Source organism: Numenius arquata, chromosome 1 (genome assembly GCF_964106895.1).
Source record: "Numenius arquata chromosome 1, bNumArq3.hap1.1, whole genome shotgun sequence".
In the NCBI taxonomy this organism is placed as follows: domain Eukaryota; kingdom Metazoa; phylum Chordata; class Aves; order Charadriiformes; family Scolopacidae; genus Numenius; species Numenius arquata.
The window spans coordinates 137382974-137405376 of NC_133576.1; the positions used below are offsets into that span (position 1 = coordinate 137382974).

The 22403-nt window shown below is 44.0% G+C and overlaps 1 protein-coding gene across 2 annotated transcripts in view; it reads left to right on the top strand.

Annotated features, from left to right (window-relative positions):
• Positions 1–22403, top strand: part of INTS4 (integrator complex subunit 4) — a 46255-nt gene that overhangs the window by 4413 nt on the left and 19439 nt on the right. For both annotated transcript variants that reach the window (XM_074147766.1, XM_074147777.1), the window contains exons 4-15: positions 446–552; positions 765–950; positions 2608–2658; positions 3300–3388; positions 3731–3851; positions 4367–4438; positions 7675–7849; positions 12423–12628; positions 16387–16529; positions 17397–17512; positions 19499–19632; positions 20405–20562. In XM_074147766.1, coding sequence (XP_074003867.1) covers positions 446–552; positions 765–950; positions 2608–2658; positions 3300–3388; positions 3731–3851; positions 4367–4438; positions 7675–7849; positions 12423–12628; positions 16387–16529; positions 17397–17512; positions 19499–19632; positions 20405–20562 — 1558 coding nt within the window. The remainder of the gene's footprint in view (positions 1–445; positions 553–764; positions 951–2607; positions 2659–3299; positions 3389–3730; positions 3852–4366; positions 4439–7674; positions 7850–12422; positions 12629–16386; positions 16530–17396; positions 17513–19498; positions 19633–20404; positions 20563–22403) is intronic.

The following is a 22403-nucleotide window of genomic DNA, read 5'->3' on the forward strand; positions in this document are numbered from 1 at the left end:
AGTCCATCCATCAAATCCGTGTCTGTCCAGTTTAGAGGTAAGAATGTTGTGGTGGTCCCAGTGAAGAGTAGGCTGAACATGAGTCAGCAGTGCGAGTTCCCTGCATACTGGGCTGTATCAACAGGAACGTAGCCAGCAGGTCAAGGGAAGAGATTATTCCCCTTGACTCAGCACTGGTTAGACCACACCTGGAGTCCTGCATCCAGTTTTGGGCTCCCCAGTGCCAGATAAGTGCTGGTAAGGTTGAGTGAGTTCAGCAGAGGGCCAGCAAGGTGGTCGTGGGCTGGAGTACGTGATGTGCAAGAAGGAGCTGAGGGAACGGCCTGTTCTGGCCTTTGGAAGGAGAAAGCTTCAGGAGGACCTTCCAACCTGGGTGGGTCTGTGATTCTGTAGCTGGTGAGGAGCTCAGTAGAGGTACATAACCTTTCACTCTTGTGTTTTGCAGAGTCTCACCAAGTCCTTGCTCAGCTGCTGGACACCCTTTTGGTGATTGGCACAAAACTCACAGATAATCCATCGGTCAGGATGAGACTGGTGGAGGTAGCCTGCAAGGTAAGGCTGCGTCTCTGGGGCAGGAAACTTCTATCCCTGCCACAGAAAAAAACTACGTAGTCAGTGGTTTAAATTATTTTCATTTTTCCTGCCAAACTGCTACAATACTAACATTTTTTAACTGCTAGGAACCTTAATATCATTAATTGTTTCAAAGGGGTGAAAGAACAATAAGAATCCAGTTACATCTATTCTTCTCTTCCATTCTGCAGCATCTGACAGATTCTTCCCACGGTGTAAGAAATAAGTGTCTTCAATTAATTGGCTGTCTTGGACCAGTGGAAAAAGGTGTTGCAAAAGAAGCTGAAAGCCAGGCTGCCAAAGATGTCCAGAAGATAATAGGAGATCATTTTAATGACCAGGACCCTCGTGTAAGGACTGCGGCTATAAAAGCCATGGTAGGTGTTGCTGGTACAGTGGAATAAACTGTTCAGGTTATAGATGGAAACTGGTAGGGGGCTGCAAACTAATCCAGAGAGGTTTGGATTAGAGATTATTTAATTAATTTAGTAAAAATCCATCTGGCGTATCAAAATTACCTGGAAAAATAAGCCATGTCTTGAAATATGAGTGTAACGTGAGATGTCAAAGGGCATTTTGGTGATTCATGGCATTTTCTGTTTCAGCCATAGCTGAAGAAGCTTTTTAATTTGTTGACTCTTTTGAGCATATGTAGGCTCTTACTTTTAGTGAGAAATCTGTTTTTCTTGATTCAGCATCGGTTACCCCAATTACAGCAAGCCACTAGTACTCCCAACACACAACAGAGAGCTGCTAATGACAGGAAACCTGTGGGATAAGTCCAGAAAGAAGTTTGTTTGTTTGTTTTTAAACAAAATTTATGTTTTGCCCCATGGTCACCTTTGTCAGCCTTCTCTCTTTATGAGATTTACTGGTTTTCATGGGAGCTGGAGCGTGGGGACCCTTCAGAAGCTTTTAGCTTTGCAGAAACGCAAGCAAAGACCATGCGCTTGAGAATTTTGCTTAATGTGAGTTGCCTGTGAGTATGTGGGTTTATGGAAGTTTCTCTGTTACCCTTAAACTTTATAACAGTGTCTCAGTTAATATGATGGTCAACGAGAGTATTTGAATTAAGGGTATGTGAATTAATGATACTAAACTCCAAAGGAAGAAGCAGGATGCATTTGGGGAGGTCAGATTGCACTTGAACCTGTCTGGGATCTCCCTCTGCTGGAGGTTGCACTCATCCTTCGTTTTCATTCCATTTTGATCTTTGCTGGTACAATATTATTTTTTTTTTTTTTTAAATCTTTTGAGCGAACTTTTATAATGGCGTTCAGCTCAATCCATAGCCAGATTTATGACCTTGAATTTATAATTACAGCTCAAAGATTTTGCACGGAAATATCCTGAATCAATTCAGGGTCACTCACCACTTAGAGGGTTCTTGATCATGATTTTCCTTGCTACTATGTTTGTTGGTTTTTTTTCTTTAATTTTGTCGCTGGCTTGTGGTACTTTGAAGAAGGGGATATAGAAATGCAGCTGTTTCTTGTTGACCGCATTGAACCAAACATTATCCCTTTGTTTATAAATCAGATTCACGGTACTACTTTATTCCAGATAGAAACAATGTTTAGTTGGACAGTTTTTGCTATTCCTCTGTTTTGGTAATTGAAAAGGTTTACAGAGCGTGAAAATTCATTGGCAATGCTACTTCTGGGTCTGTGTTTCAGTAGCAGTAGCAAACTAATTATTTTGAAGATACCTATGTCTATTTTAATTGTGTAATTAATATGGTTAACACTAAACAATTGTTTGAAGGCTGGGAGAATGGACAGTGTGTATTTATATAAATTGTATTTTTCTAATCAATCAAAGTATGAATGGCTGTGAAGTTTAACAAAATTATACTGAAATCAAGATTGCTATTTAAAATATTTATGTCCAGGATAATGAAATATTTTAATGATAGCAGCAATCAAGAAATGCAAGCAATTAAGTTTACTCAAAGCAGAAAAACCAGTGGTGAAAACTTAGTCTGTGTCACTTAAACATATAGTTACTCTTTCTTGTGTTTTGTTTTTTCTGTAGTTGCAGCTTCACGAAAGAGGATTAAAATTACAGCAGGCTATTTACAGTCAGGTAAAACCTTGTATTAATTTGTATTTATTTTGTACTTGTTTGCACGTCTTGCTTTTTAGAGTCTATGACAACTGTGCTCTGGGAGGAGGAGGGCACTGAACAGAGGTGGAGTCCTTTGCACTTAGGTTATCTATAGTCCTTACTGCCCTACGGCAGTGGAAATAAAAGTCTAGTTTGCATTTTGTTGTGCTTAAATGCACTAAAGCATATGCTTTGATTGGATTATATTGTTTATTGGGGGAGATAATAATGGGAATATGCAGTTATTACTGGCATCTGGCGATCTTGAAGTCTTAAACCCCTGTTCGTTGGAGAGTCCCACGTGAAGCCTATGTTTGTTGTGTCAATGAGGTTGCGCAGCTGAAGCCCGTATCAAATTAGTTCTGCTCCAGATTCACATCTCGTTCTTCTTGCAAAGTACAGGCAATTCTGGAGTTTTACAGCATGTGCCCAATTGATCTGATTAGGACTAATCTGCCTAATTAAACCTGGAAATACTAGGGGGTAGAAGGGAACACTGAGTTTTTTTATCTGTCCTAACCGATTCGTGGCAAGGATCCGAATTGTACTGTGGGAAGTGAGTGGCAGCTCCAGGGGAGATGCTCCAGGTGTTCTGGAAGATTCTGTGAATCTTCTTTCAGGCCTGCAAGCTCTTGGCAGACGATTACGAGCAAGTGCGCAGCGCTGCAGTTCAGCTGATTTGGGTCCTCAGTCAACTTTACCCTGAAAGGTATGTACTGCGTGCACAGCGACTCAAAATATCAGCATAAAAATTATCCTAATCTTGAGAGTTTTGTGCTAGGAAGTCTCAGGAGTAGCTGTTAAAAAAAATTGATGTGTACAAATTGCTGATACCTGATGAACGCATAGATCTGGGTGACGTTTTGGTTCCTCATCTCAAAATGGTGGGGATTGGAAGGGACTTTTGGAGATCATCTAGTCCAACCTCCCCTGCCAAAGCACCCCCCCGGAACTTGTTGCACGTTCCTAGGAATTCAACAGAGTTGTTTCTTGCGTGATGCCATCCAGCAGGATGTAAATCAGTGTACCGATTGATGTTTCTCTGTGTTAGCATCGTCCCGATTCCTTCTTCTAATGAAGAAATTCGCTTGGTTGACGATGCATTTGGAAAAATCTGCCATATGGTGAGCGACGGCTCCTGGGTTGTTAGAGTACAAGCCGCTAAGTTACTGGTAGGTTACATTCTTTTCTATCTGAAAATAGTTCATCTTATCTTACTTATTTTTTGCATATATTTGAAAAGAAATGGGAGGATGTTTAAAAACCATATAGGTAAACTTCTACCAAAATTCTGAGAAGAAGTAAATGAGAGAGGTTGAGGAAACCCGGAATTTTCTCAGCTGAACTCTGGAGTGATTTTTTTCTTTAGGAGTAGGGGGTTGGGTATCCCAGAAAAAAACAAGTACTTGTCGTAATTCCCTCTTCCTGTTTCTCCAGCACAGGATGTGTAAACCAGCTGAACTCAAGAAAGACCATATTAACCTCAGTGGGAAAATAAGTTGTTCTGACCATCTTAAGTAAAATTGTTTAGACTCTTACATACGATAGCGTCAAGCATTGTATATAGCTATTAGAATGAGTGGATAAGATTGGAATCACATTGGAATAAATCGGGTAATGATACTGTGTAATATAAAATAATCCTGTTTCTTCCTTTTTGATCTTTTTTTCATTTTTTTTCGTTTAGGGTTCTATGCAACAAGTTAGCTCCCATTTCTTAGAGCAGACCCTTGACAAGAAGCTCATGTCCGATCTGAGGGTATGTAAATGCTCGTGTTTGGTTTTTTTCCGATGTGTATTGTGCTAAAACCGCACAACAGGTATGTTAATGTTTGTATGTGTTTGTTTACCCTGTCCTTGCCTCGGGGCTGCTGAGAGTTAATTGATGATGACAGGTTTTTCTTTAGATTAAAGTCAGTGAAGCAATTGCTAGTTTTAGATTTCATTAGCCGAGGGTGTAATAAACAGCTCGAGGCTATTCAGGTTTCGCAGATGAGAGGTAAACGTTTGGGTTCTTCTGGCAGCCTGTTGGCTAAAAGCTTTATTTATTGTGTACGGAATGATTGCATCCTAGTTTTATAGCAAAATTATGGAAACATCCTGGAAGATCTGACCAGTAGACCTGAACGTTTCAAGAGTTTCAAGAGTAGCCAAAGGCTGGCACTCCTGAGCCCTAAGAGCAAAAGTTCTCAGCAAAATCCCTTCCTTAAACAACTCACTCGGGGTATTATGTTTGTTTTTTCTGTCTACGAACGAACAATGAAGCTTGAGCTGCTAGTTTTTGTGGGCTACTTTGGCAAGTCTATTAAAGAAAGCGCTGCACAGCTTTTGTTACAGTCAGGGGAGAAAGGAGAGCAAACATGCTGAATGAATATCGCATTTTCCGCATTGCTGAATTCTGGATAGTATTGATAGTCATTAAAGTATTTAATTTCAGTTTAGCAACTTGAAAGAGGGGAGAACTAGATTAGATACTAGAAAGAAATTCTTTCCTGTGAGTGTGGTGAGACACTGGCCCAGGTCACCCAGAGAAGCTGTGACTACCCCATCCCTGGAGGTGTTCAAGACCAGGTTAGACGGGGCTTTCACAGACCACAGAATCTTCTTGGTTGGAAGGGACCATCGAGTCCAACCACAAAAAACCAAAACCAACAACAAAACCAACACCCACAACCCCACCCCACCCACAAACAGACACAAACCAACAATCTCTGGCACTAGAGCGTGCCCTGAAGTGCCATGTCTACACGTTCCTTAAATACCTCCAGGGATGGCGACTCCACCACCTCCCTGGGCAGGCTGTTCCAGTGCCTGACCACTCTCTCAGTAAAGTAATTCTTCCTAATATCTAATCTAAACCTCCCCTGCTGCAACTTCAGACCATTTCCTCTGGTCCTGTCATTATTCCCTTGGGAGAAGAGGCCAACACCCACCTCTCTACACCCTCCTTTCAGGTGGCTGTAGAAGGCAATGAGGTCCCCCCTCAGCCTCCTCTTCTCCAAACTAAACATGCCCAGTTCCCTCAGCCTCTCCTCATATGACTTGTTCTCTAGACCCCTCACCAGCTTGGTGGCTCTCCTCTGGACACGCTCCAGCAGCTCAATGTCCTTCCTGTAGTGAGGGGCCCAGAACTGAACACAGCACTCGAGGTGAGGCCTCACCAGTGCCGAGTACAGAGGCACCATCACTGCCCTACTCCTGCTGGCCACGCTATTCCTGATACAGGCCAGGATGCCGTTGGCCTTCTTGGCCACCTGGGCACGCTGCTGGCTCATGTTAAGCCGGCTGTCCACCAACACCCCCAGCTCCTTTTCTGCTGGGCAGCTTTCCAGCCATTCTTCCCCAAGCCTGTAGTGTTGCCTGGGGTTGTTGTGACTGAAATGCAGGACCCGGCACTTGGCCTTATTAAACCTCATCCCATTGGCCTTGGCCCATCGATCCAACCTGTCCAGGTCCCTCTGTAGAGCCTTCCGACCCTCAGGCAGATCAACACTCCCACCCAGTTCGGTGTTGTCTGCAAAGTTACTGAGGGTGCACTCAATCCCCTTATCTAGATCATCAATAAAGATATTAAACGAGACTGGCCCCAAAACGGAGCCCTGAGGGACACCACTGGTGACCGGCCACCAACTGGATTTCACCCCATTAATCACAACTCTCTGGGCACGGCCATCCAGCCAGTTTTGTACCCAGTGAAGAGTACACTTGTCTATGCCATGATTCGCCAGCTTCTCCAGGAGAACGCTGTGGGGGACGGTGTCAAAGGCCTTACCAAAGTCCAGGTAGACAACGTCCACAGCCTTCCCCGCATTGAGAAGGCGGGTCACATGGTCATAGAAAGAGATCAAGTTGTTTAAGCAGGACCTCCCTTTCATAAACCCATGCTGGCTGGCCCTGCTCCCTTGGCTGCCCTGCACTTGCCATGAGAGTTCACTCAAGATGATCCTCTCCATGATCTTTCCCGGTACCGAGGTCAGACTGACAGGCCTGTAGTTTCCCAGATCCTCCTTCCAGCTCTTCTTGTAGATGGGTGTCACGTTGGCCACCTTCCAGTCATCTGGTACGTCTCCTGTTGACCAGGATTGTTGATAGATAATGGAGAGAGTCTTGGTGAGCTCTTCCGCCAGGTCCCTGAGTACTCTTGGGTGAATCCCATCCGGCCCCATAGACTTACGCGTGTCCAGGTGCATAAGCAAATCATTAACTACTTTCTCCTGGACTATGGTGGGGTTGTTCTGCTCTCCATCCTTATCTTCCAGCCCAGGAGGCTGTACACCCTGGGGGTAGCTGGTCCGACTATTGAAGACAGAGGCAAAGAAGGCATTAAGTATCTCAGCCTTCTCCTCGTCCTTGGTCGCAATGTTTCCCCCCGCATCCAGTGAGGGATGGAGATTCTCCCTGACTCTCTTTTTGTTGACGTATTTATATAAACTTTTTTTGTTGTCCCTTATCTTAATGGCCAGGTTGAGTTCCAGCTGGGCTTTTGCCTTCCTAATTTTTTCTCTGTATAACCTAACAAGATCTCTGTACTCCTTACTTTGAGCAACATGGTCTAGTGGGAGGTGTCCTTGCCCATGGCAGGGGGTTGGAACTAGATGATCTTTAAGGTCCCTTCCAACCCAAAGCATTCTATGATTCTAAGTTGCACTGCAAAGTGATAGCATCTGGGTTTGCAGATCAGTTGTTGGATGCTTAACAAGGTGGGCCTTTCTTCTGACCCAGTTTGGCTGTTCTTATAATGGATGTCTAAGAAAATGTTAATTAAAATATATTAGTTGTGATCTTTTCCCAGCATCAAAAGCACAAAGAGTTAAGGGCAATTAGAAATATTCATAGAAGAAAAGGCAGTATTTGCTTTTCTTAGCATTTGTCTGTCTCTGTTGGTGTCTAAGCCTCTGGCTACATCTCTCTTCAAATGCAGGAAAACCATTTAGTATTTTATTTGGTCATATTTAAAGTGTACCCTGGTTGTAACTGAAAAATTTGTTTGGGCAGAGGAAGCGCACTGCCCATGAAAGAGCCAAAGAACTCTACAGCTCTGGGGAGTTTTCAAGTGGCAGAAAATGGGGAGACGATGCTCCCAAAGAAGAAATCGATACGGGAGCCGTAAACTTGATCGAATCGGGAGCTTGTGGGGCCTTTGTTCATGGCCTGGAAGATGAGATGTATGGTAAGTGTTAACTTATTATGGACTGGCTGCCCGCTAATAGTTTTTTTTGGTTGTTTGGTCTGTTTTTTGTTTGTTTGGTCAAGATAGATCACTTGGCTGTTGTGTGTGGGGTTTTTTAATGAATTGTGGACTTCGGGGTGGTGGGTTTTATTCCATCGTGATCTCTAATACAGCAATTTGTTTCAAAGCTGCTGCAGCGCTTTGAATTTTGCATAGAATAGTTCCATTGAGTAGCCAAAACCAAATATCTTCCTATAAAAAAATTGTGAAGTTTTAGTAAAGTATCTGGTAAGAAGTGGTTGCTTATGTTATGCAGAAAGCCGCTGGGATTATTTTTTTTAATTACTTACCAGTTGCATGTGGGTCTAAATTGGCGATATTGGTTGCTGCTGTTTGAAATCGGTGTTTTCTCTGCGGGAAGGAAAATCAAAATTTATACAACTTGTTGTTTAAACCAAGGAACAAGGAGCCTGTGTCCTTGGAGTCCAGTAATCATTAATTTTGTGAACAGAGCAGCTTCCATCCTAACAAAGGTTAGAACTAGTGGAGACGAACCCACAAAATTTTCAAAATATTTCAGAATCCACCAGCTCCAGCAAACAGCAGTTTTCTTCTTCTAATTTCCAGCCCAGTTTTATCCATAGCCAATTTATACCCATTTCTTCTTAGTGGGAGGTTTCAAATTAAGTAGTTGTTAAATTAGAAGACTGGCCTCCCTAATGAATTAAGAGACAGCTTTCATTTCACAAGGGGCTAAACAGGCTGGGCTCCTTTCAGTCTCTGTTGCTACAAAAGCTTTCCTCTTGGCCAGTTAGAATGCTTTATTCTCGAAAATTGGTAACTGGATCTGCATGTTTTCAGGTAAGGTTTTAAATTTCAGGTGAGGTCTTGCTCACATCCTTAGCAGTGTTATTGATAGTTCTTTTTTCTTTAATGAAAAGACTTATTTTCTGAGGTCACGTTTACCTGTTCCGTGGTGCTATTGTATTGGTCTCTTGTGGTCTTCCAACGATGGACTTGGACGCCGTAGTCTTTTCCAGCAGATTATATCTGATCTCTTCTTTTAAAGAGGATGAATTATGAGTGTCAAACTGGAACACAGACGTTCTTGAGCTCCGAGGTTTGGCTGTAGCATTGACAGCCTCAGGAAAGTCTCTGTGCTGCCCTTCCCAGCCCAACTTTCCCATGAGTAAAATGAAGATTTCTATTATTTAAGGCTATTGAGAATGGCTGGTGTTTGCATAGAAGCGTGAAAATGCCAAGCTCTGAACGTTATTCCTCAATTTGCTTTTAACGTTACTGGAATGACGATGCTAATTTAGAAAGTACAAAACCACCATAACAAAAATACCGCTGTAGATTGTGTTGTAAAAGTTGGTTTATTGTACCATGACTCCTGGAAATGAAAGCATATTTTCCTAATAGCTGAACTCTCCCTGCAGTTTGAAAATGCAGCTTTGTTTTTCTTCTGACTAACAGTAAAAATTTTTTTCATTGATTTTTTTTTTTTTTTTTCATTCACCTGTGAAACACCTTCTCCAGTTTCTTGTGCTGCAGGTCTTGGGGCAAAATGGAGTTATTAAAGGGCGTTGATAAAATGGATAGATGTGGAATATACACAGATCTTTAAATAATCATAGAATCATAGAATTGTCTAGGTTGGAAGGGACCTTTAAGATCATCTAGTCCAACCATCAACCTAACTCTGATAAAACCCATCACTAAACCATGTCACTAAGCACCGCGTCAACCCGTCTTTTGAATCCCTCCAGGGATGGTGCTTCAACCACTTCCCTGGGCAGCCCATTCCAAGCCTTAATAACCCTTTCAGTGTAAAAATTTTTCCTAATATCCAATCTGAACCTCCCCTGGCGCAACTTGAGGTCATTTCCCCTTGCCATATTGCTTGTTACTTGAGAGAAGAGACCGACCCCCCTGGCTACACCCTCCTTTCAAGGAGTTGTAGAGAGCAAGAAGGTCTCCCCTCAGCCTCCTTTTCTCCAGGCTGAACACCGCCAGCTCCCTCAGCCTCTCCTCATAAGACTTGTTCTCCAGACCCCTCACCAGCTTCGTTGCCCTTTTCTGGACCCGCTCCAGCCCCTTTTGTGGTAAGGGGCCCAAAATTGGACACAGCGCTCGAGGTGGGGCCTCACCAGTGCCGAGTACAGAGGGACAATCACCTCCCGAGTCCTACTGTTCCTAACACAGGCCAGGGTGCTGTTGGCTGCCTTGGCCACCTGGGCACACTGCTGGCTCATGTTCATCCAACAGTCGACCAACACCCCCAGGTCCTTTTCTGCTGGGCAGCTCCAGCCACTCTGCCCCCAGCCTGTAGCGCTGCATGGGGTTGGTGTGACCCAAGTGTAGGACCCAGCATTTGGCCTTGTTGAAGCTCATCCCGTTGGCCTCGGCCAACCTGTCCAGCCTGTCCAGATCAAATATAGATCTTTCCCTCCACTGCAGCGTTTTTAAATACTGTTGAGCTCTCTCGTGCCTTACTTGCAGCGCTGCTTCATTTCTTGAATTCCATGGTGTAATTTAAATCTAAATTAGCATGTCGGCTTAGGAAAGCAATATTGGCAAAATGTTTTTCTTCTCTAATACCTTGGTCTTAATGACCGCAGAGACTCGTAGCTCTGACAAAAGCTTCGTTGTGGGATAAGCAGGGGTCTTGCTGTGTTTGCGTTTTGCTGCTTAATCGGAATCATCAGGAATCGAATATGTTCTTTAAGAACAATAGGCCTAAAAGCTACACAACAAGTTTAAGTAAATGTTTTCAAGATGAGCTAATTTGAATGAAAAATAAAAGTATGTTTAAAACAATAATGTTTGCAAGACATCAGCTTAATTCTTATTTTTATGATCCCTGGCACATAAATGTTATGGAAGCTAACAAGGATGGCTGCAGGAAAAAGAGTCTCATCTCCACTTAAGCTTGTTATATTTGGCTATTCTTCAAATTCCTACCATGTTTTACAGTGTGAATACACTCTGGGCACCTTTTGATGCTTTTTTTTGCTTAAATTCTGAGACATTTTAATAATTAGGTGGCAGCTTTTTCCTTTCTTTTGAGGAATCCAAGGTCGTGAAGCGGAGGAATTTAATTCCGTTTACTGCCAAAACGCTGGTACTCAAGGGCTTTTCAGCAATTCATAAAGTGCTACCTGGCAAGTTAAAAATGCAGCGAGTGCTCCGAGCAATTAAAACGTCAGGGCGAATAAAACAAGCAGAGTTTAATTATCTAAATTAGTTTGCTTAAGATAACTGGCGTTATAGCTACACTTGCAAAACGCGCTATGAAGTACCTGATGTTTATTGCTGGACAGGAGACCTCTTTTTCACCTATAAGTCCCTCTGCGGGTGCTTACGACAGCAGCACGCGCTGTATTAGACGTGACGCTTTTTATTTGAAGACTTGGCTGTAAAGAGGTCCCTAATGGCTTGGGTCCCTGCTTAGTCTCCATCCACCTTAGGGTTTCCTCAACATCTCCTGTCCTTAGGCCAGTCCTTGAATAATATGAGGCCTGGCTGTTGGGTACTGTGTCCCTTTAGAGTCACAGAATCGTTGAGGTTGGAAGGGACCTTTACGGTCATCGAGTCCAAACTATCAGCCTAACGCTGCCAAAACCATCACTAAACCACGTCCCTCAGCACCACGTTGGCCCGGCTTTTAAATGCCTCCAGGGATGGGGACTCCACCACTTCCTTGGGCAGCCTGTTCCAACAATTGACAACCCTTTGGTGTAGAAATTTTTCATAATATCCGTCTCAAACCTCTCCTGCTGCAACTTGAGGTCATTTCCCCTTGCCATATTGCTTGTTACTTGGGAGAAGAGACCAACCCCCACCTCACTACACCATCCTTTCAGGGAGTTGTAGAGAGCGAGAAGGTGTCCCCTCAGCCTCCTTTTCTCCAGTCTGAACACCCCCAGCTCCGTCAGCCTCTTCTCACAAGACTTATTCTCCAGACCCCTCATCAGCTTCGTTGCCCTTCTCTGGACACACTCCAGCACCTCAGTGTCTTTTTTGTGGTAAGGGACCCAAAACTGGACACAGTATTCAAGGTGGGGCCTCACCAGTGCCAAGTACAGGGGGACAATCATTGCCCCAGACCTGCTGGCCACACTGTTCCTGATACAGGCCAGGATGCTCTTGGCTTCTTGGCCACCTGGGCACACTGCTGACTCATTCAGCTGGTGTCAACCAACACCCCCAGGTCCTTTTCCACTGGGACAGCTCTCCAGCCGCTCTTCCCCAAGCCTGTAGCATTCATGGGGTTGGTGCGACCCAAGTACAGGTACTTGGCCTTGTTGAATCTCATCCCATTGGCCTCAGCCCATCAATCCAGCCTGTCCGGATCCCTCTGTAGAGCCATCCTACCCTCAAGCAGATCAACACTCCCACCCAACTTGGTGGTGTCTGCAAATTTGCTGAGGGTGCACTCGGTCCCCTTGTCCAGATCATTGATAAAGACATTAAAGAGAACTGGCCCCGATGCTGAGCCCTGAGGGACACCACTTGTGTGTTTAAACAGCACTAACAATTAATTCCCTCCATATTTTTTTTTTAATAGAGGTTCGGATCGCTGCAGTTGAAGCCCTCTGTATGTTGGCTCAGTCCTCGCCTTCTTTTGCGGAGAAATGCCTGGATTTTTTGGTTGACATGTTTAACGATGAAATCGAGGAGGTGAGGTTGCAGTCGATACACACGATGAGAAAAATTTCCAACAACATCACGCTGCGGGAAGACCAGCTGGATACTGTGTTAGCTGTCTTGGAGGTAAGAAGTTCCTGAGGGTGGAAGAAAATTGCATTCCTGCTTTCTCTGAGGTGTGATAATCATATAATGCTAATCAGCCCCTTCCTCTGAGCTGGAACTGTCCACCTTTTCTGGTATCTTTTCTTCTTTGAACACCCCAAATGGCTCCTAAGATCTCCAGGACAACACAATCACAGAATCTTCATGGTTGGAAGGGACCTTTGAGATCATCGAGTCCAACCAACAGAATACTTCTGAAATAGATGAATTTCAGATAAAAACTCTTCCCTTTGAGCACTGTGCTGTTGCCTCACGTGTGTTTCCTTCTGGCTTTTTTTGTGGTTTGAAACTCTGCGCCACTTCAGGTCAAATACAACTTCATTTTGTTTCTGTTCCTTTGTTCAGCTGCTTTGGCTACACCTTTGCTCACCAAGCACAGACAGGGCATGGGCCTGAAATCTCTCTGAGAGTTTGTTAGTGTGTTCTGTGGTACAGTTTTGGGTTTTCCCAACCAGCATCCTCGCAGTCAGTGCTCAGCCAGGATCAGGCTCCCAGCGTCAGTCAGCTTCTCTTCCTGGTTGGTGGGTTTGATATGGGAAGGGGAAGAGATTTTGTCATAGAATCATAGAATGGTTTGGGTTGGAAGGGACCTTAAAGATCATCGAGTTCCAGCCCCCCTGCCATGGGCAGGGACACCTCCCACTAGACCAGGTTGCTCAAAGCCCCGTCCAACCTGGTCTTGAACACCTTGAGGGATGGGGCAGCCACAGCTTCTTTGGGCAACCTGGGCCAGTGTTTCACCACCCTCATAGTGAAAAATTTCTTCCTAATATCTAATCTAAATTTCCCTTCTTCCAGTTTGAAGCCATTACCCCTCATACTATCGCTCCCCTCCCTGATAAAGAGTCCCTCCCCATCTCTCCTAGAGCCCCTTTAGGGACTGGAAGGGGGCCCTAAGGTCTCCCTGGAGCCTTCTCTTCTCCAGGCTGAACACCCCCAACTCTCTCAGATAAAGTCAAAGTGGTTGATGAAAGTAGAAGTTACCTCATCTCCAACTGTTTACATTCTCAGAACAAATTTAGGCACAAAAATGAATGCTGTTTTCCCAAATCCTTTATTTTGCTACTGGAAGATAGATTTTTTTACAGAAAGCAAGCAAGCCCCTTTCAGAATCGGACAAACCCATTAAAATGTTAATCATTCTCGCGCTTTCCCTATCCTAAATGCCTGATAATCACTATTATAATATAAACTATAACACACCTATGATTTAACATACGTGATAAGTCAGCACAGAAGCGTAAGGCAGAACCCCAGTCTAATGACGACGTTTTTATACCTTTATGCACAAGTCCCCAGCTTGAACAAAGGTAAATCAACCACGTAAAAATTTGAAGTGCATAAAACTCACTGCTGTATTTGCAAATTCAGATCATATTCCACAGCGTTTTTCAGACTCATAAAATAGGCTGGGTAGTTTGCTTCTTCCCGGGGCACAACAGAAAGAAGCCACCGTTGCCCTAGCTCGAGCAAACAGCGGCTGAAGAGACAGAAGCAGTGGATTTGCAGCATCGCCCGAGGCTGGGAGACGGCACAAAAACAGCAGAGACTCGCCTACCGCACACAGCTGAATCAAAAAAGCACGCCTTCAGGGCTACAGCTCGGCAAATAAAACAGGTTTGAGGGGAAGCAATTTGGCACAACACTGTTCACAGAGCCCCTCTGCTTTGAGGACAGGCTGAGAGAGTTGGGGGTATTCGGCCTGGAGAAGAGAAGGCTCCGGGGAGACCTTAGAGTCCCTTCCAGACCCTAAAGGGGCTCCAGGAAATCTGGGGAGGGACTCATGATCAGGGAGTGGAGTGATAGGATGAGGAGTAATGGCTTCAAACTGGAAGAAGGGAAATTTAGGTCAGATATTAGGAAGAAATTTTTCACTATGAGGGTGATGACATGGGGCTTTGAGCAACCAAAAAGTAACAAAACAAAAGGAAACACACGTTCAGTAAGAAGGGAAAGGGTAGAGAATGGCAGCAAGAGAAAGACCTGTTAAAACATAACGCATTTATAATGGATGTTTTACCAGGGCCTATAGAGACGGGACGAGGGGTTTTAAACTGAAAGAGGGGAGATTTAGATGAGATCTCAGGAAGAAATTCTTTCCTGTGAGGGTGGTGAGACACCGGCCCAGGTTGCCCAGAGAAGCTGTGGCTGCCCCATCCCGGAGGTGTTCAAGGCCAGGTTGGATGGGGCTTTGAGCAACCTGGTCTAGTGGGAGGTGTCCCTGCCCGTGGCTGGGAGTTGGAACTCGATGATCTTTAAGGTCCCTTCCAACCTAAAGCATTCTATGAATAACTCTACCAGCTATTCCTTGCTTTTCTCTTTGGGCTTTGTATTCTCCTTTTCCTATTGTCCTTGGATCTTTATTGCTGTTGAGTTGTGCCCGTCTCTGTCCTTTTATAGTCTGCTGCCTCACGTGTCTCCATACTGCCCTTTCAGTGGTCCATGCAACTCGCCTTCACCTAGAGTACGTTACCTCCATGGTCATTTCCTTCCAGTCCTCAGAGAGTCTTCTTTTTGGCCATCGTCTTCCTTCCACCACCAAAATAAGGAACAGCTGAGCAGCCCTGCTGTGCTTTCCTCCTTTGATCATTTGTGTGTGGTGGCAGTCACTTAAGAGCCTTTACAAGAGGACTGCTCTTTTTTCTTTTGTGTAAGACAGTGATGAATGAGCTGTTGATACTTAGCAAATTATAATTTTAAAAAAAAATAATTAAATCTGACATTGAAACGCGGCCAGTTCTTGTATCCTGTCAAACTTTCGCATTCTATCCAGCAGTGCCACACAAATGCTGATACCGAGGAAGTATAATACATTGATACAGAACAGCAAGGTGGTTTTTGGCGGAAGGAATGTAATTAATTAAGCTGGAGTTCAGCCATGGCGCTTCTAAAAATACTGCTTGGGGATTGCATAAGCTTCTCCGTACAGCATCGCCCTGGCCTAAAAAATTAAGTGGGTGCAATGTGACTTTAGAAGCGGTACGTTAGGGGTATGCAGTGGTGCCCGGTGACAGGACAAGAGGAAATGGGCACAAACTTGAATGTAAGAAGTTCCACCTAAACACGAGGAGGAACTTCTTTCCTTTGAGGGTGGCAGAGCCCTGGAAGAGGCTGCCCAGAGAGGTGGTGGAGTCTCCTTCTCTGGAGACATTCAAAACCCACCTGGACCCGTTCCTGTGCAACCTTCTCTGGGTGGACCTGCTGTGACAGGGGGGGTTGGCCTAGATGATCTCCAGAGGTCCCTTCCAACCCCATAGCATTCTGTGATCCCATACGATCATAACAAAGTTCCTGACCACACTTTCAAGTGTGTTTTATTTTTTTATTGTCCATCTATAAACCCATAGTCAGGTCAAGTTCTTTTATCCTATGGGTGATCACTGATAATCTGTTCTGTCTAGCTGTTGACATGCCAAGGGTACAACCTCACCCAAACCAATTAGTGTTTTTTGCCCTGCTCGAGAAGGTCAGCGGTGAAGTGGTTCCCATTCCTTCCAGTAAATGGAGCACATGGGTGAATGAGACCAGTAGGAGACCCTGCAGCAGTTGTTGGGCTGTCACTTCATCTGTGCTTAGCTGTGATAATTAGAAGCGGGCACTGTTTTGCAGGTGCCTCTAGTACTAATTCAGCCCAGGAACAGGAACCGCTGCTTTCAAAGTAAATGTGTGCGCAGGAACATCTTCTCTCGGTGCTCAAAGGTGTTTGGGTTTCTTTTTAGGATTCTTCAAGGGACATTCGGGAAGCGCTTCATGAGCTGTTGTGTTGCACCAATGTCTCAACTAAAGAGGGCATCCATCTCGCACTGGTGGAGCTGCTGAAAAACCTGACCAAGTATCCTACGGACAGAGAATCCATATGGAAGTGAGTGTGTTTGGTGTCCTGGTGTGTCTACTTATTTTCCTGTTCTTTTTAGTAATTGAGGCAAATACTGAATCCAGAACCAATAACCACACCTGGAAATACCCCTCTTATAAGCACTCAGAGCATTCCCAGAAAAGATTAATTCAACCTTCAGTTTAAAACCTCATCTCTTCTATGCAACTAACGTTTTGTGCTTACTTGGCACTGCATTAAATAGTAATAATTAGCAGCAGTTGATTATATCAGTTCTGACAAGTGATTGGCTATGTGGCATTGTGCAGGTGGAGGGACTTTTTCTATCTGAGCAAAAATAATGATCATTTTTGGGGGGTTTTTTTGGTTGTTTAATGGAAGCAACAAAGGAAGGGATGCTCCTGCACACGTGGTGTGAGGTGGGATTCTTAGGTGTTATTGGAAACCCTTATTTTAGTCATTTTCCAGTGTACTCTTACATTGGTTTGGGGAGTTTCGTGGAGTTTGGGGTTTTTGGGTTTTGTTATTTGGTTGGGGTTTTACCTCCTCACTTCTTTATTTCTGAAGAAAAAAAACTTCAACTCATTTGTGAGTGTTCAGTATGAAAGCTATTTTTGGGTTGTGTAGCTCCAGGTGTTAAGTATTTCTTGGAGAGTTTAAATAAACAACTTTTATTACTGCTTGCTTTTTCAAGCTGTCTTCTTGGTTTTCTTGGATCTTATCAAACATTAATGCAAATATTCAGCCGTGAAGAGACAGTAGACTTGGGCAGTAGGATTTTGATGCTGACCAGCACCTCAAAGAGCTGTGACAACAGAAAGTAGTAATGCTTTAAGATGTTGTATTTTGCAGTGTGCTTTTTACTAAGAAATATTTCAATCTGTGTATTTTCAGATGCTTGAAGTTCTTGGGAAGCAGACATCCCACTTTAGTGCTTCCATTAGTCCCGGAGCTGCTGAGCACACATCCGTTCTTTGACACTCCAGAACCGGACATGGATGACCCAGCCTGTATCTTTTTAACGAAGCCAGTTGATCGTTTTGAACGTAATAGATTTTATTGATATTTTTCTGATGCTGACATTTGTGAAACCATTTCAAACCGTAGCAGACAGTCCTGTAGCTATTTCTGAATCCCTTTGCCGCTTAGTTGTATTACTCAGCGAGTGATGGAATAACTGTTATCTGGAACCATCTTCATAAATCCCAATGTGGTATAGTTAGCCTTTTTTAATGCTGTGATGAATAATCTATTTATCAAGCAATTTGTCAAGGTTTAGGCGTTGCAGATGAGTCCTTTGATGTGAAAATATTTGTCTAGTTTGTGCTAATTTTGAAGATGCTTTAGCTTTTAAATGAGAAGAGTGGTTTTCCTTGTCTGTTTTCTTTTTAAGTAAAACTTCTGTCCTCGCTGTTGCGCAGAGCACAGAGCAGCACCGAGTACAGCAGTGTCTGAATCCCCATAACGCTAGAAATTTATCATCTTTTTTGAAATAATTCAAAATCAGAAATCCTTCTATTTAATGTTAGCTCTTCTAGTGCTTTAGAATACAAACTATTGCTGTAATACCATTATCCTTAACAATAGGAGATGCCTTGGAAATGCAAAATACCATTTTTCCATTGTTTGCTCTCCTTGCTTCCCTTATGCGCGATCGCAGAAGGTAATGTTATTTCTGATGCACGCTGTGACATGTTAGACTGGAACAACTCTCTTCCTCTGTAAAGTTTCTCTTTATTTCTCTTAACCAGTCCCAGGCCATCAGCTAGAAATTCTATACAGTTTAAATAAATACCTTGTGAGAATTGAAAAAGGGCTAGAATCGGGTGGAGAGAAAGATAAGTCCATAATCAGGTGGTTGAGTAATAATTTGAGTAAATTTGTCCTATGAGTTGAGAATTGAAGGAACATTGGGGTGGGGAGAAAGCTGTTATTTAGCTGAATGCACCTTCCTGCCCTGAACCAAAGAATATTATTTTAGAGAATGTTCTGGAGGTAACTTACCACCAAATTTCATGGAGATATATTATGGGAAGACAGGCCTGGGAGCCAGAAACTACAAGGTAGACCTGAATGGTCTGTTTCCAGTGTAACCTGTTAATTAAAAACATGTTTTTATTTGATTCTAAGCACTTAGCAAATTTGAATCAGGTTAGTTGAATAGTTTCAGCTGAAAACTTGGAAAGGGTTTTGGGTAAAGAGGAGAAATCGGTTTGTCAAGTGGAAACCCTTACGCTTGGCAGCCTGTGGATGCAGAAGATTTTTTTCAGGAGGCGAGAGACATGGATTCGGTCCCTTCTGTGGCTGGACCTACTTCTTCCCTGTGCAGGCGAGTGCCCAGACAAGCATAAGTTTTGCATTAGGATCCTTTCACCCTCCCCTGTTGGAGACCTTATGCTCAGGGTCAGTCCTGGGCAGGTGAGTGCCCCAGCCTTTGGGGTAACTAATAAAAGCTTTTGGCTGCCCTCTGTATTCCTCAGGCTCTCAGACTGTGACAATGTTCTATGACAGAATCGTCTTCCCTGTTTGATTCTTTGGTCTGTTTTAAGTCTGTGTAAGAGGGGTGTTTTTCGGGGCAACACAGGAAATGCAGCAATTTTCAAAGACTCAGATAAATGTTTAATTTTTAGGTGGTGTTTGGGTACCGTACTGGTCAGCACAGCGTAAGCTTTGAGGAAGAGTGAAACTCCACCTAATGAGTGTGTTCTGCGTTTGTAATCCCTGGCTGCTATCCTTTGTGTTGGCATTAACACGTTGGCATTAGCATCCTGCCTCCAGTATGGCCCATCCTGTAATGTTTGTGCTTTGTGGTTTATTCTCATCTGTTCATACAGCTGCCTCTTTGGGTTTTGCTCAACGTTCTCCAACTGTAAAGAACTTCCTAACCCATCGCTGGCAAAGAAAGGGTTGTTGAGTTGTTGTTGTTTTAAACTTGCCATCCCCAAGGAGCTCTTCTTGCTGTTGGTTTATTTTTCTTTAACAATCCCTTTCAATAGACATTGCTGTTCTGGTTCTGATTTTTAACGCTGCCAAGAGTTGTCCGACGATGCCCGCCCTCTTCTCCGATCACACATTCAGGCATTACGCCTATCTTCGGGACAGTCTCTCTCATCTGGTCCCTCCCTTAAGAGTAAGTTGAGTCGCTTTGGTTTGCACTTCATCACTCTGTTCCCAGTATCGCTGGTCTCTTCCGTGTCTGTTCGTGTGCAACACTTGAATTTTAAAGTATTTTTTCCTCCCAAGCTCCAAGCGAATGACTATTCAAATGTACGTTAAGTAAGGAGAGCCAAATGTTAAATTGTTACAATATGGATTTTGTCATATTTTGGGGAGAATAATAACTTCATTGCTCTCAAGTGAGAGAACAGCACATGGTTTGCTCGTTGGGAAAGAATTCTGGGAGGGTGGGATTCCTGGGAGCTTTCTGTAGCTCTCGGTGTGTGGGGAAGGGGAGCTTAGCCTTTGTAGATCTTCCACCATTTGACTTATGTCCTACCTAAACAATTCGCTCATGGGTGAGATGTTCTCTGCTGCTTTGAAGCGTGTTTTTGCTGCGTGGAAGTACACGTGGGACTTAAGTTGATCGTAAATCATATTATAGCTTGTAAAATAAATTGTGGTTTGCGTGGTCTTGGGCTTCCCTTGACCTCACAGAGTCATAGTTAGGAGATGAGGAAGATGTTTCCCTCAAAGGGATGTTGAAGTTTAACCTGAAGAGCCGCGAGTGGATTATGAAATGGATATTATTAACTAACAAAGATAAAAGATGTAGACTTGAAATCCCTGATATAAATTTTGATTTTTGAGAAATAAATCGGAGCTCTCAACTGGTAGTTGTTAAATTTTGCAATGTTGTTGCTCGTGTTGGACTTTACTATGTGCGTGTGTTTCTTCTTCCTTAGTTGCCAGGTAGAAAGCTGCTGTCCTCCCCTGTCTCTCCCAGTGTTACCCCACACGAAGATCCTTCCCAGCAGTTCTTGCATCAGAGCCTGGAGAGGGTTTACAACCTTCAGCACCTTGACCCGCAGGGAATACAGGAGCTGCTGGAATTTACCATCCGGTAAGGCCGCATCGTGGGAAGATGGGTTAGAATTCCTGGTTTCTCTGAATATTGGTGTGAATATCAGCTTTGCCATCGAACGCTTAGTCTGAGCCTTCTTCTAGAGAACATTGGGATAAAAAGGTGTTCATGGCCCATTTGAAACAAAACTGATGGTCTCGGCTCTGCCCTACTGAATAATTAGTGTGTGTTTTAAGGGAACATCTCTTCAGAGCATGGTAAGACCTTCTGGGCTGTTCATTTATGGTAAAAGACACTTTTGGGTTTTATGGATGACAGCCTTGTGTGTCGTTCTCAGTTCTCTGTCCCTGTGCGAGTCCCTCATTTTGATCATATTACTTCTAATGAACATGCTCAGTTGTTGTTTTTTTTTTAATTTCATTTCTGTGGGAAGAATGAGGTTGTCCCATTTGCTCTTCTAATTTCCAAGTCCCGTGGCCTTTCATTCAGCAGGAGGGACCTGCTTCTGGTGCTTTGTTGGGTTCTTATCACCAGTCCCACTTATAAAGGCCTTTGGCATCCTTCATCAATTTGAAAATCAAAGAGACTGTCCTGGAATAGACAATATTTCTGCATCTTGCTGTCTGCTGTTGTATAGATAAAGGCGTATGGTGTGGCCTCTGATTGTGGATTTTATGCTGCCTCTTCCATTTCATCTCTGGACCGATTCACACAAACGAAACACTTGAAAAGGATCCTTTCAATATGATTCTTCTGCTCGGGAAAAAGAAAAGAGCCTTATTTTGAGAGTTAGAAAAACAATCTAAAATGCTTTGTTTGGAATACAGAATTCCGAAAAGCTTTAATTTTGTTTTTCCTTCCTCCAAAATAGCTGCCCCTTCTGTATGCGTAGCTGTAAATCGCTTTCGCACCCGCCTGCGGTGGCGAATAAACAGCGTGCTCCTCGCCGAAAACCCTGCTGTGAAAACTATATGGTTTGTCCTCAGCTCTTTTAGAAGCTGCCACGTGCAGCCTGAAATGCAGTCTCAGAGCACGAAACGCTTGAAACAAGGTGATCTCTTGGCAGATTATCCGGTGTCTTACAGACACCATGAAGGTCTGGAAACCTCACAGGCTGTGAATGCTTTTGATTTTGAGCGTAGGAATCGTGTCGGAGATGGCTGCGTGCGTGACCTGTGTGCAGTAAAGGACAGTAGTGCTTTGGAATTGATGGAAATCCCCCTGTCCTGGGCACTGGTGAGGCCCCACCTCGAGTGCTGTGTCCAGTTTTGGGCCTCTTACCACAAAAAAGAGTTTGAGGGGCTGGAGCGGGTCCAGAGACGAGCAATGAAGCTGGTGAGGGGTCTGGAGAACAAGTCTTGTGAGGAGAGGCTGATGGAGCTGGGAGTGTTCAGCCTGGAGAAAAGGAGGCTGAGGGGAGACCTTCTCACTCTCTACAACTCCCTGAAAGGACGGTGTAGGGAGGCGGAGGTCGGTCTCTTCTCCCAAGTCACAGGCAACAGGACAAGAGGAAACAGCCTCAAGTTGCGCCAGGGGAGGTTCAGGTTGGATATTAGGAAAAATTTTTACACTTCAAGGGTTATTAAGCCTTGGAATGGGCTGCCCAGGGAAGTGGTTGAGGCACCATCCCTGGAGGGATTCAAAAGACGGGTTGACGTGGAGCTTAGTGACACGGTTTAGTGATGGTTTTTCATCAGAGTTAGGTTGATGGTTGGACTAGATGATCTTGAAGGTCCCTTCCAACCTAGACAATTCTATGAAATTATTAGCTTTGCTTTTTTTCCTGCTGGGATCACCACTCGGGAACCGCACTAAACCAGCTGCTGCTTTCCAGCCTTAAGAGAAGGGAGGATTTAAGATAAAACCAAAAAAAGCGTTAA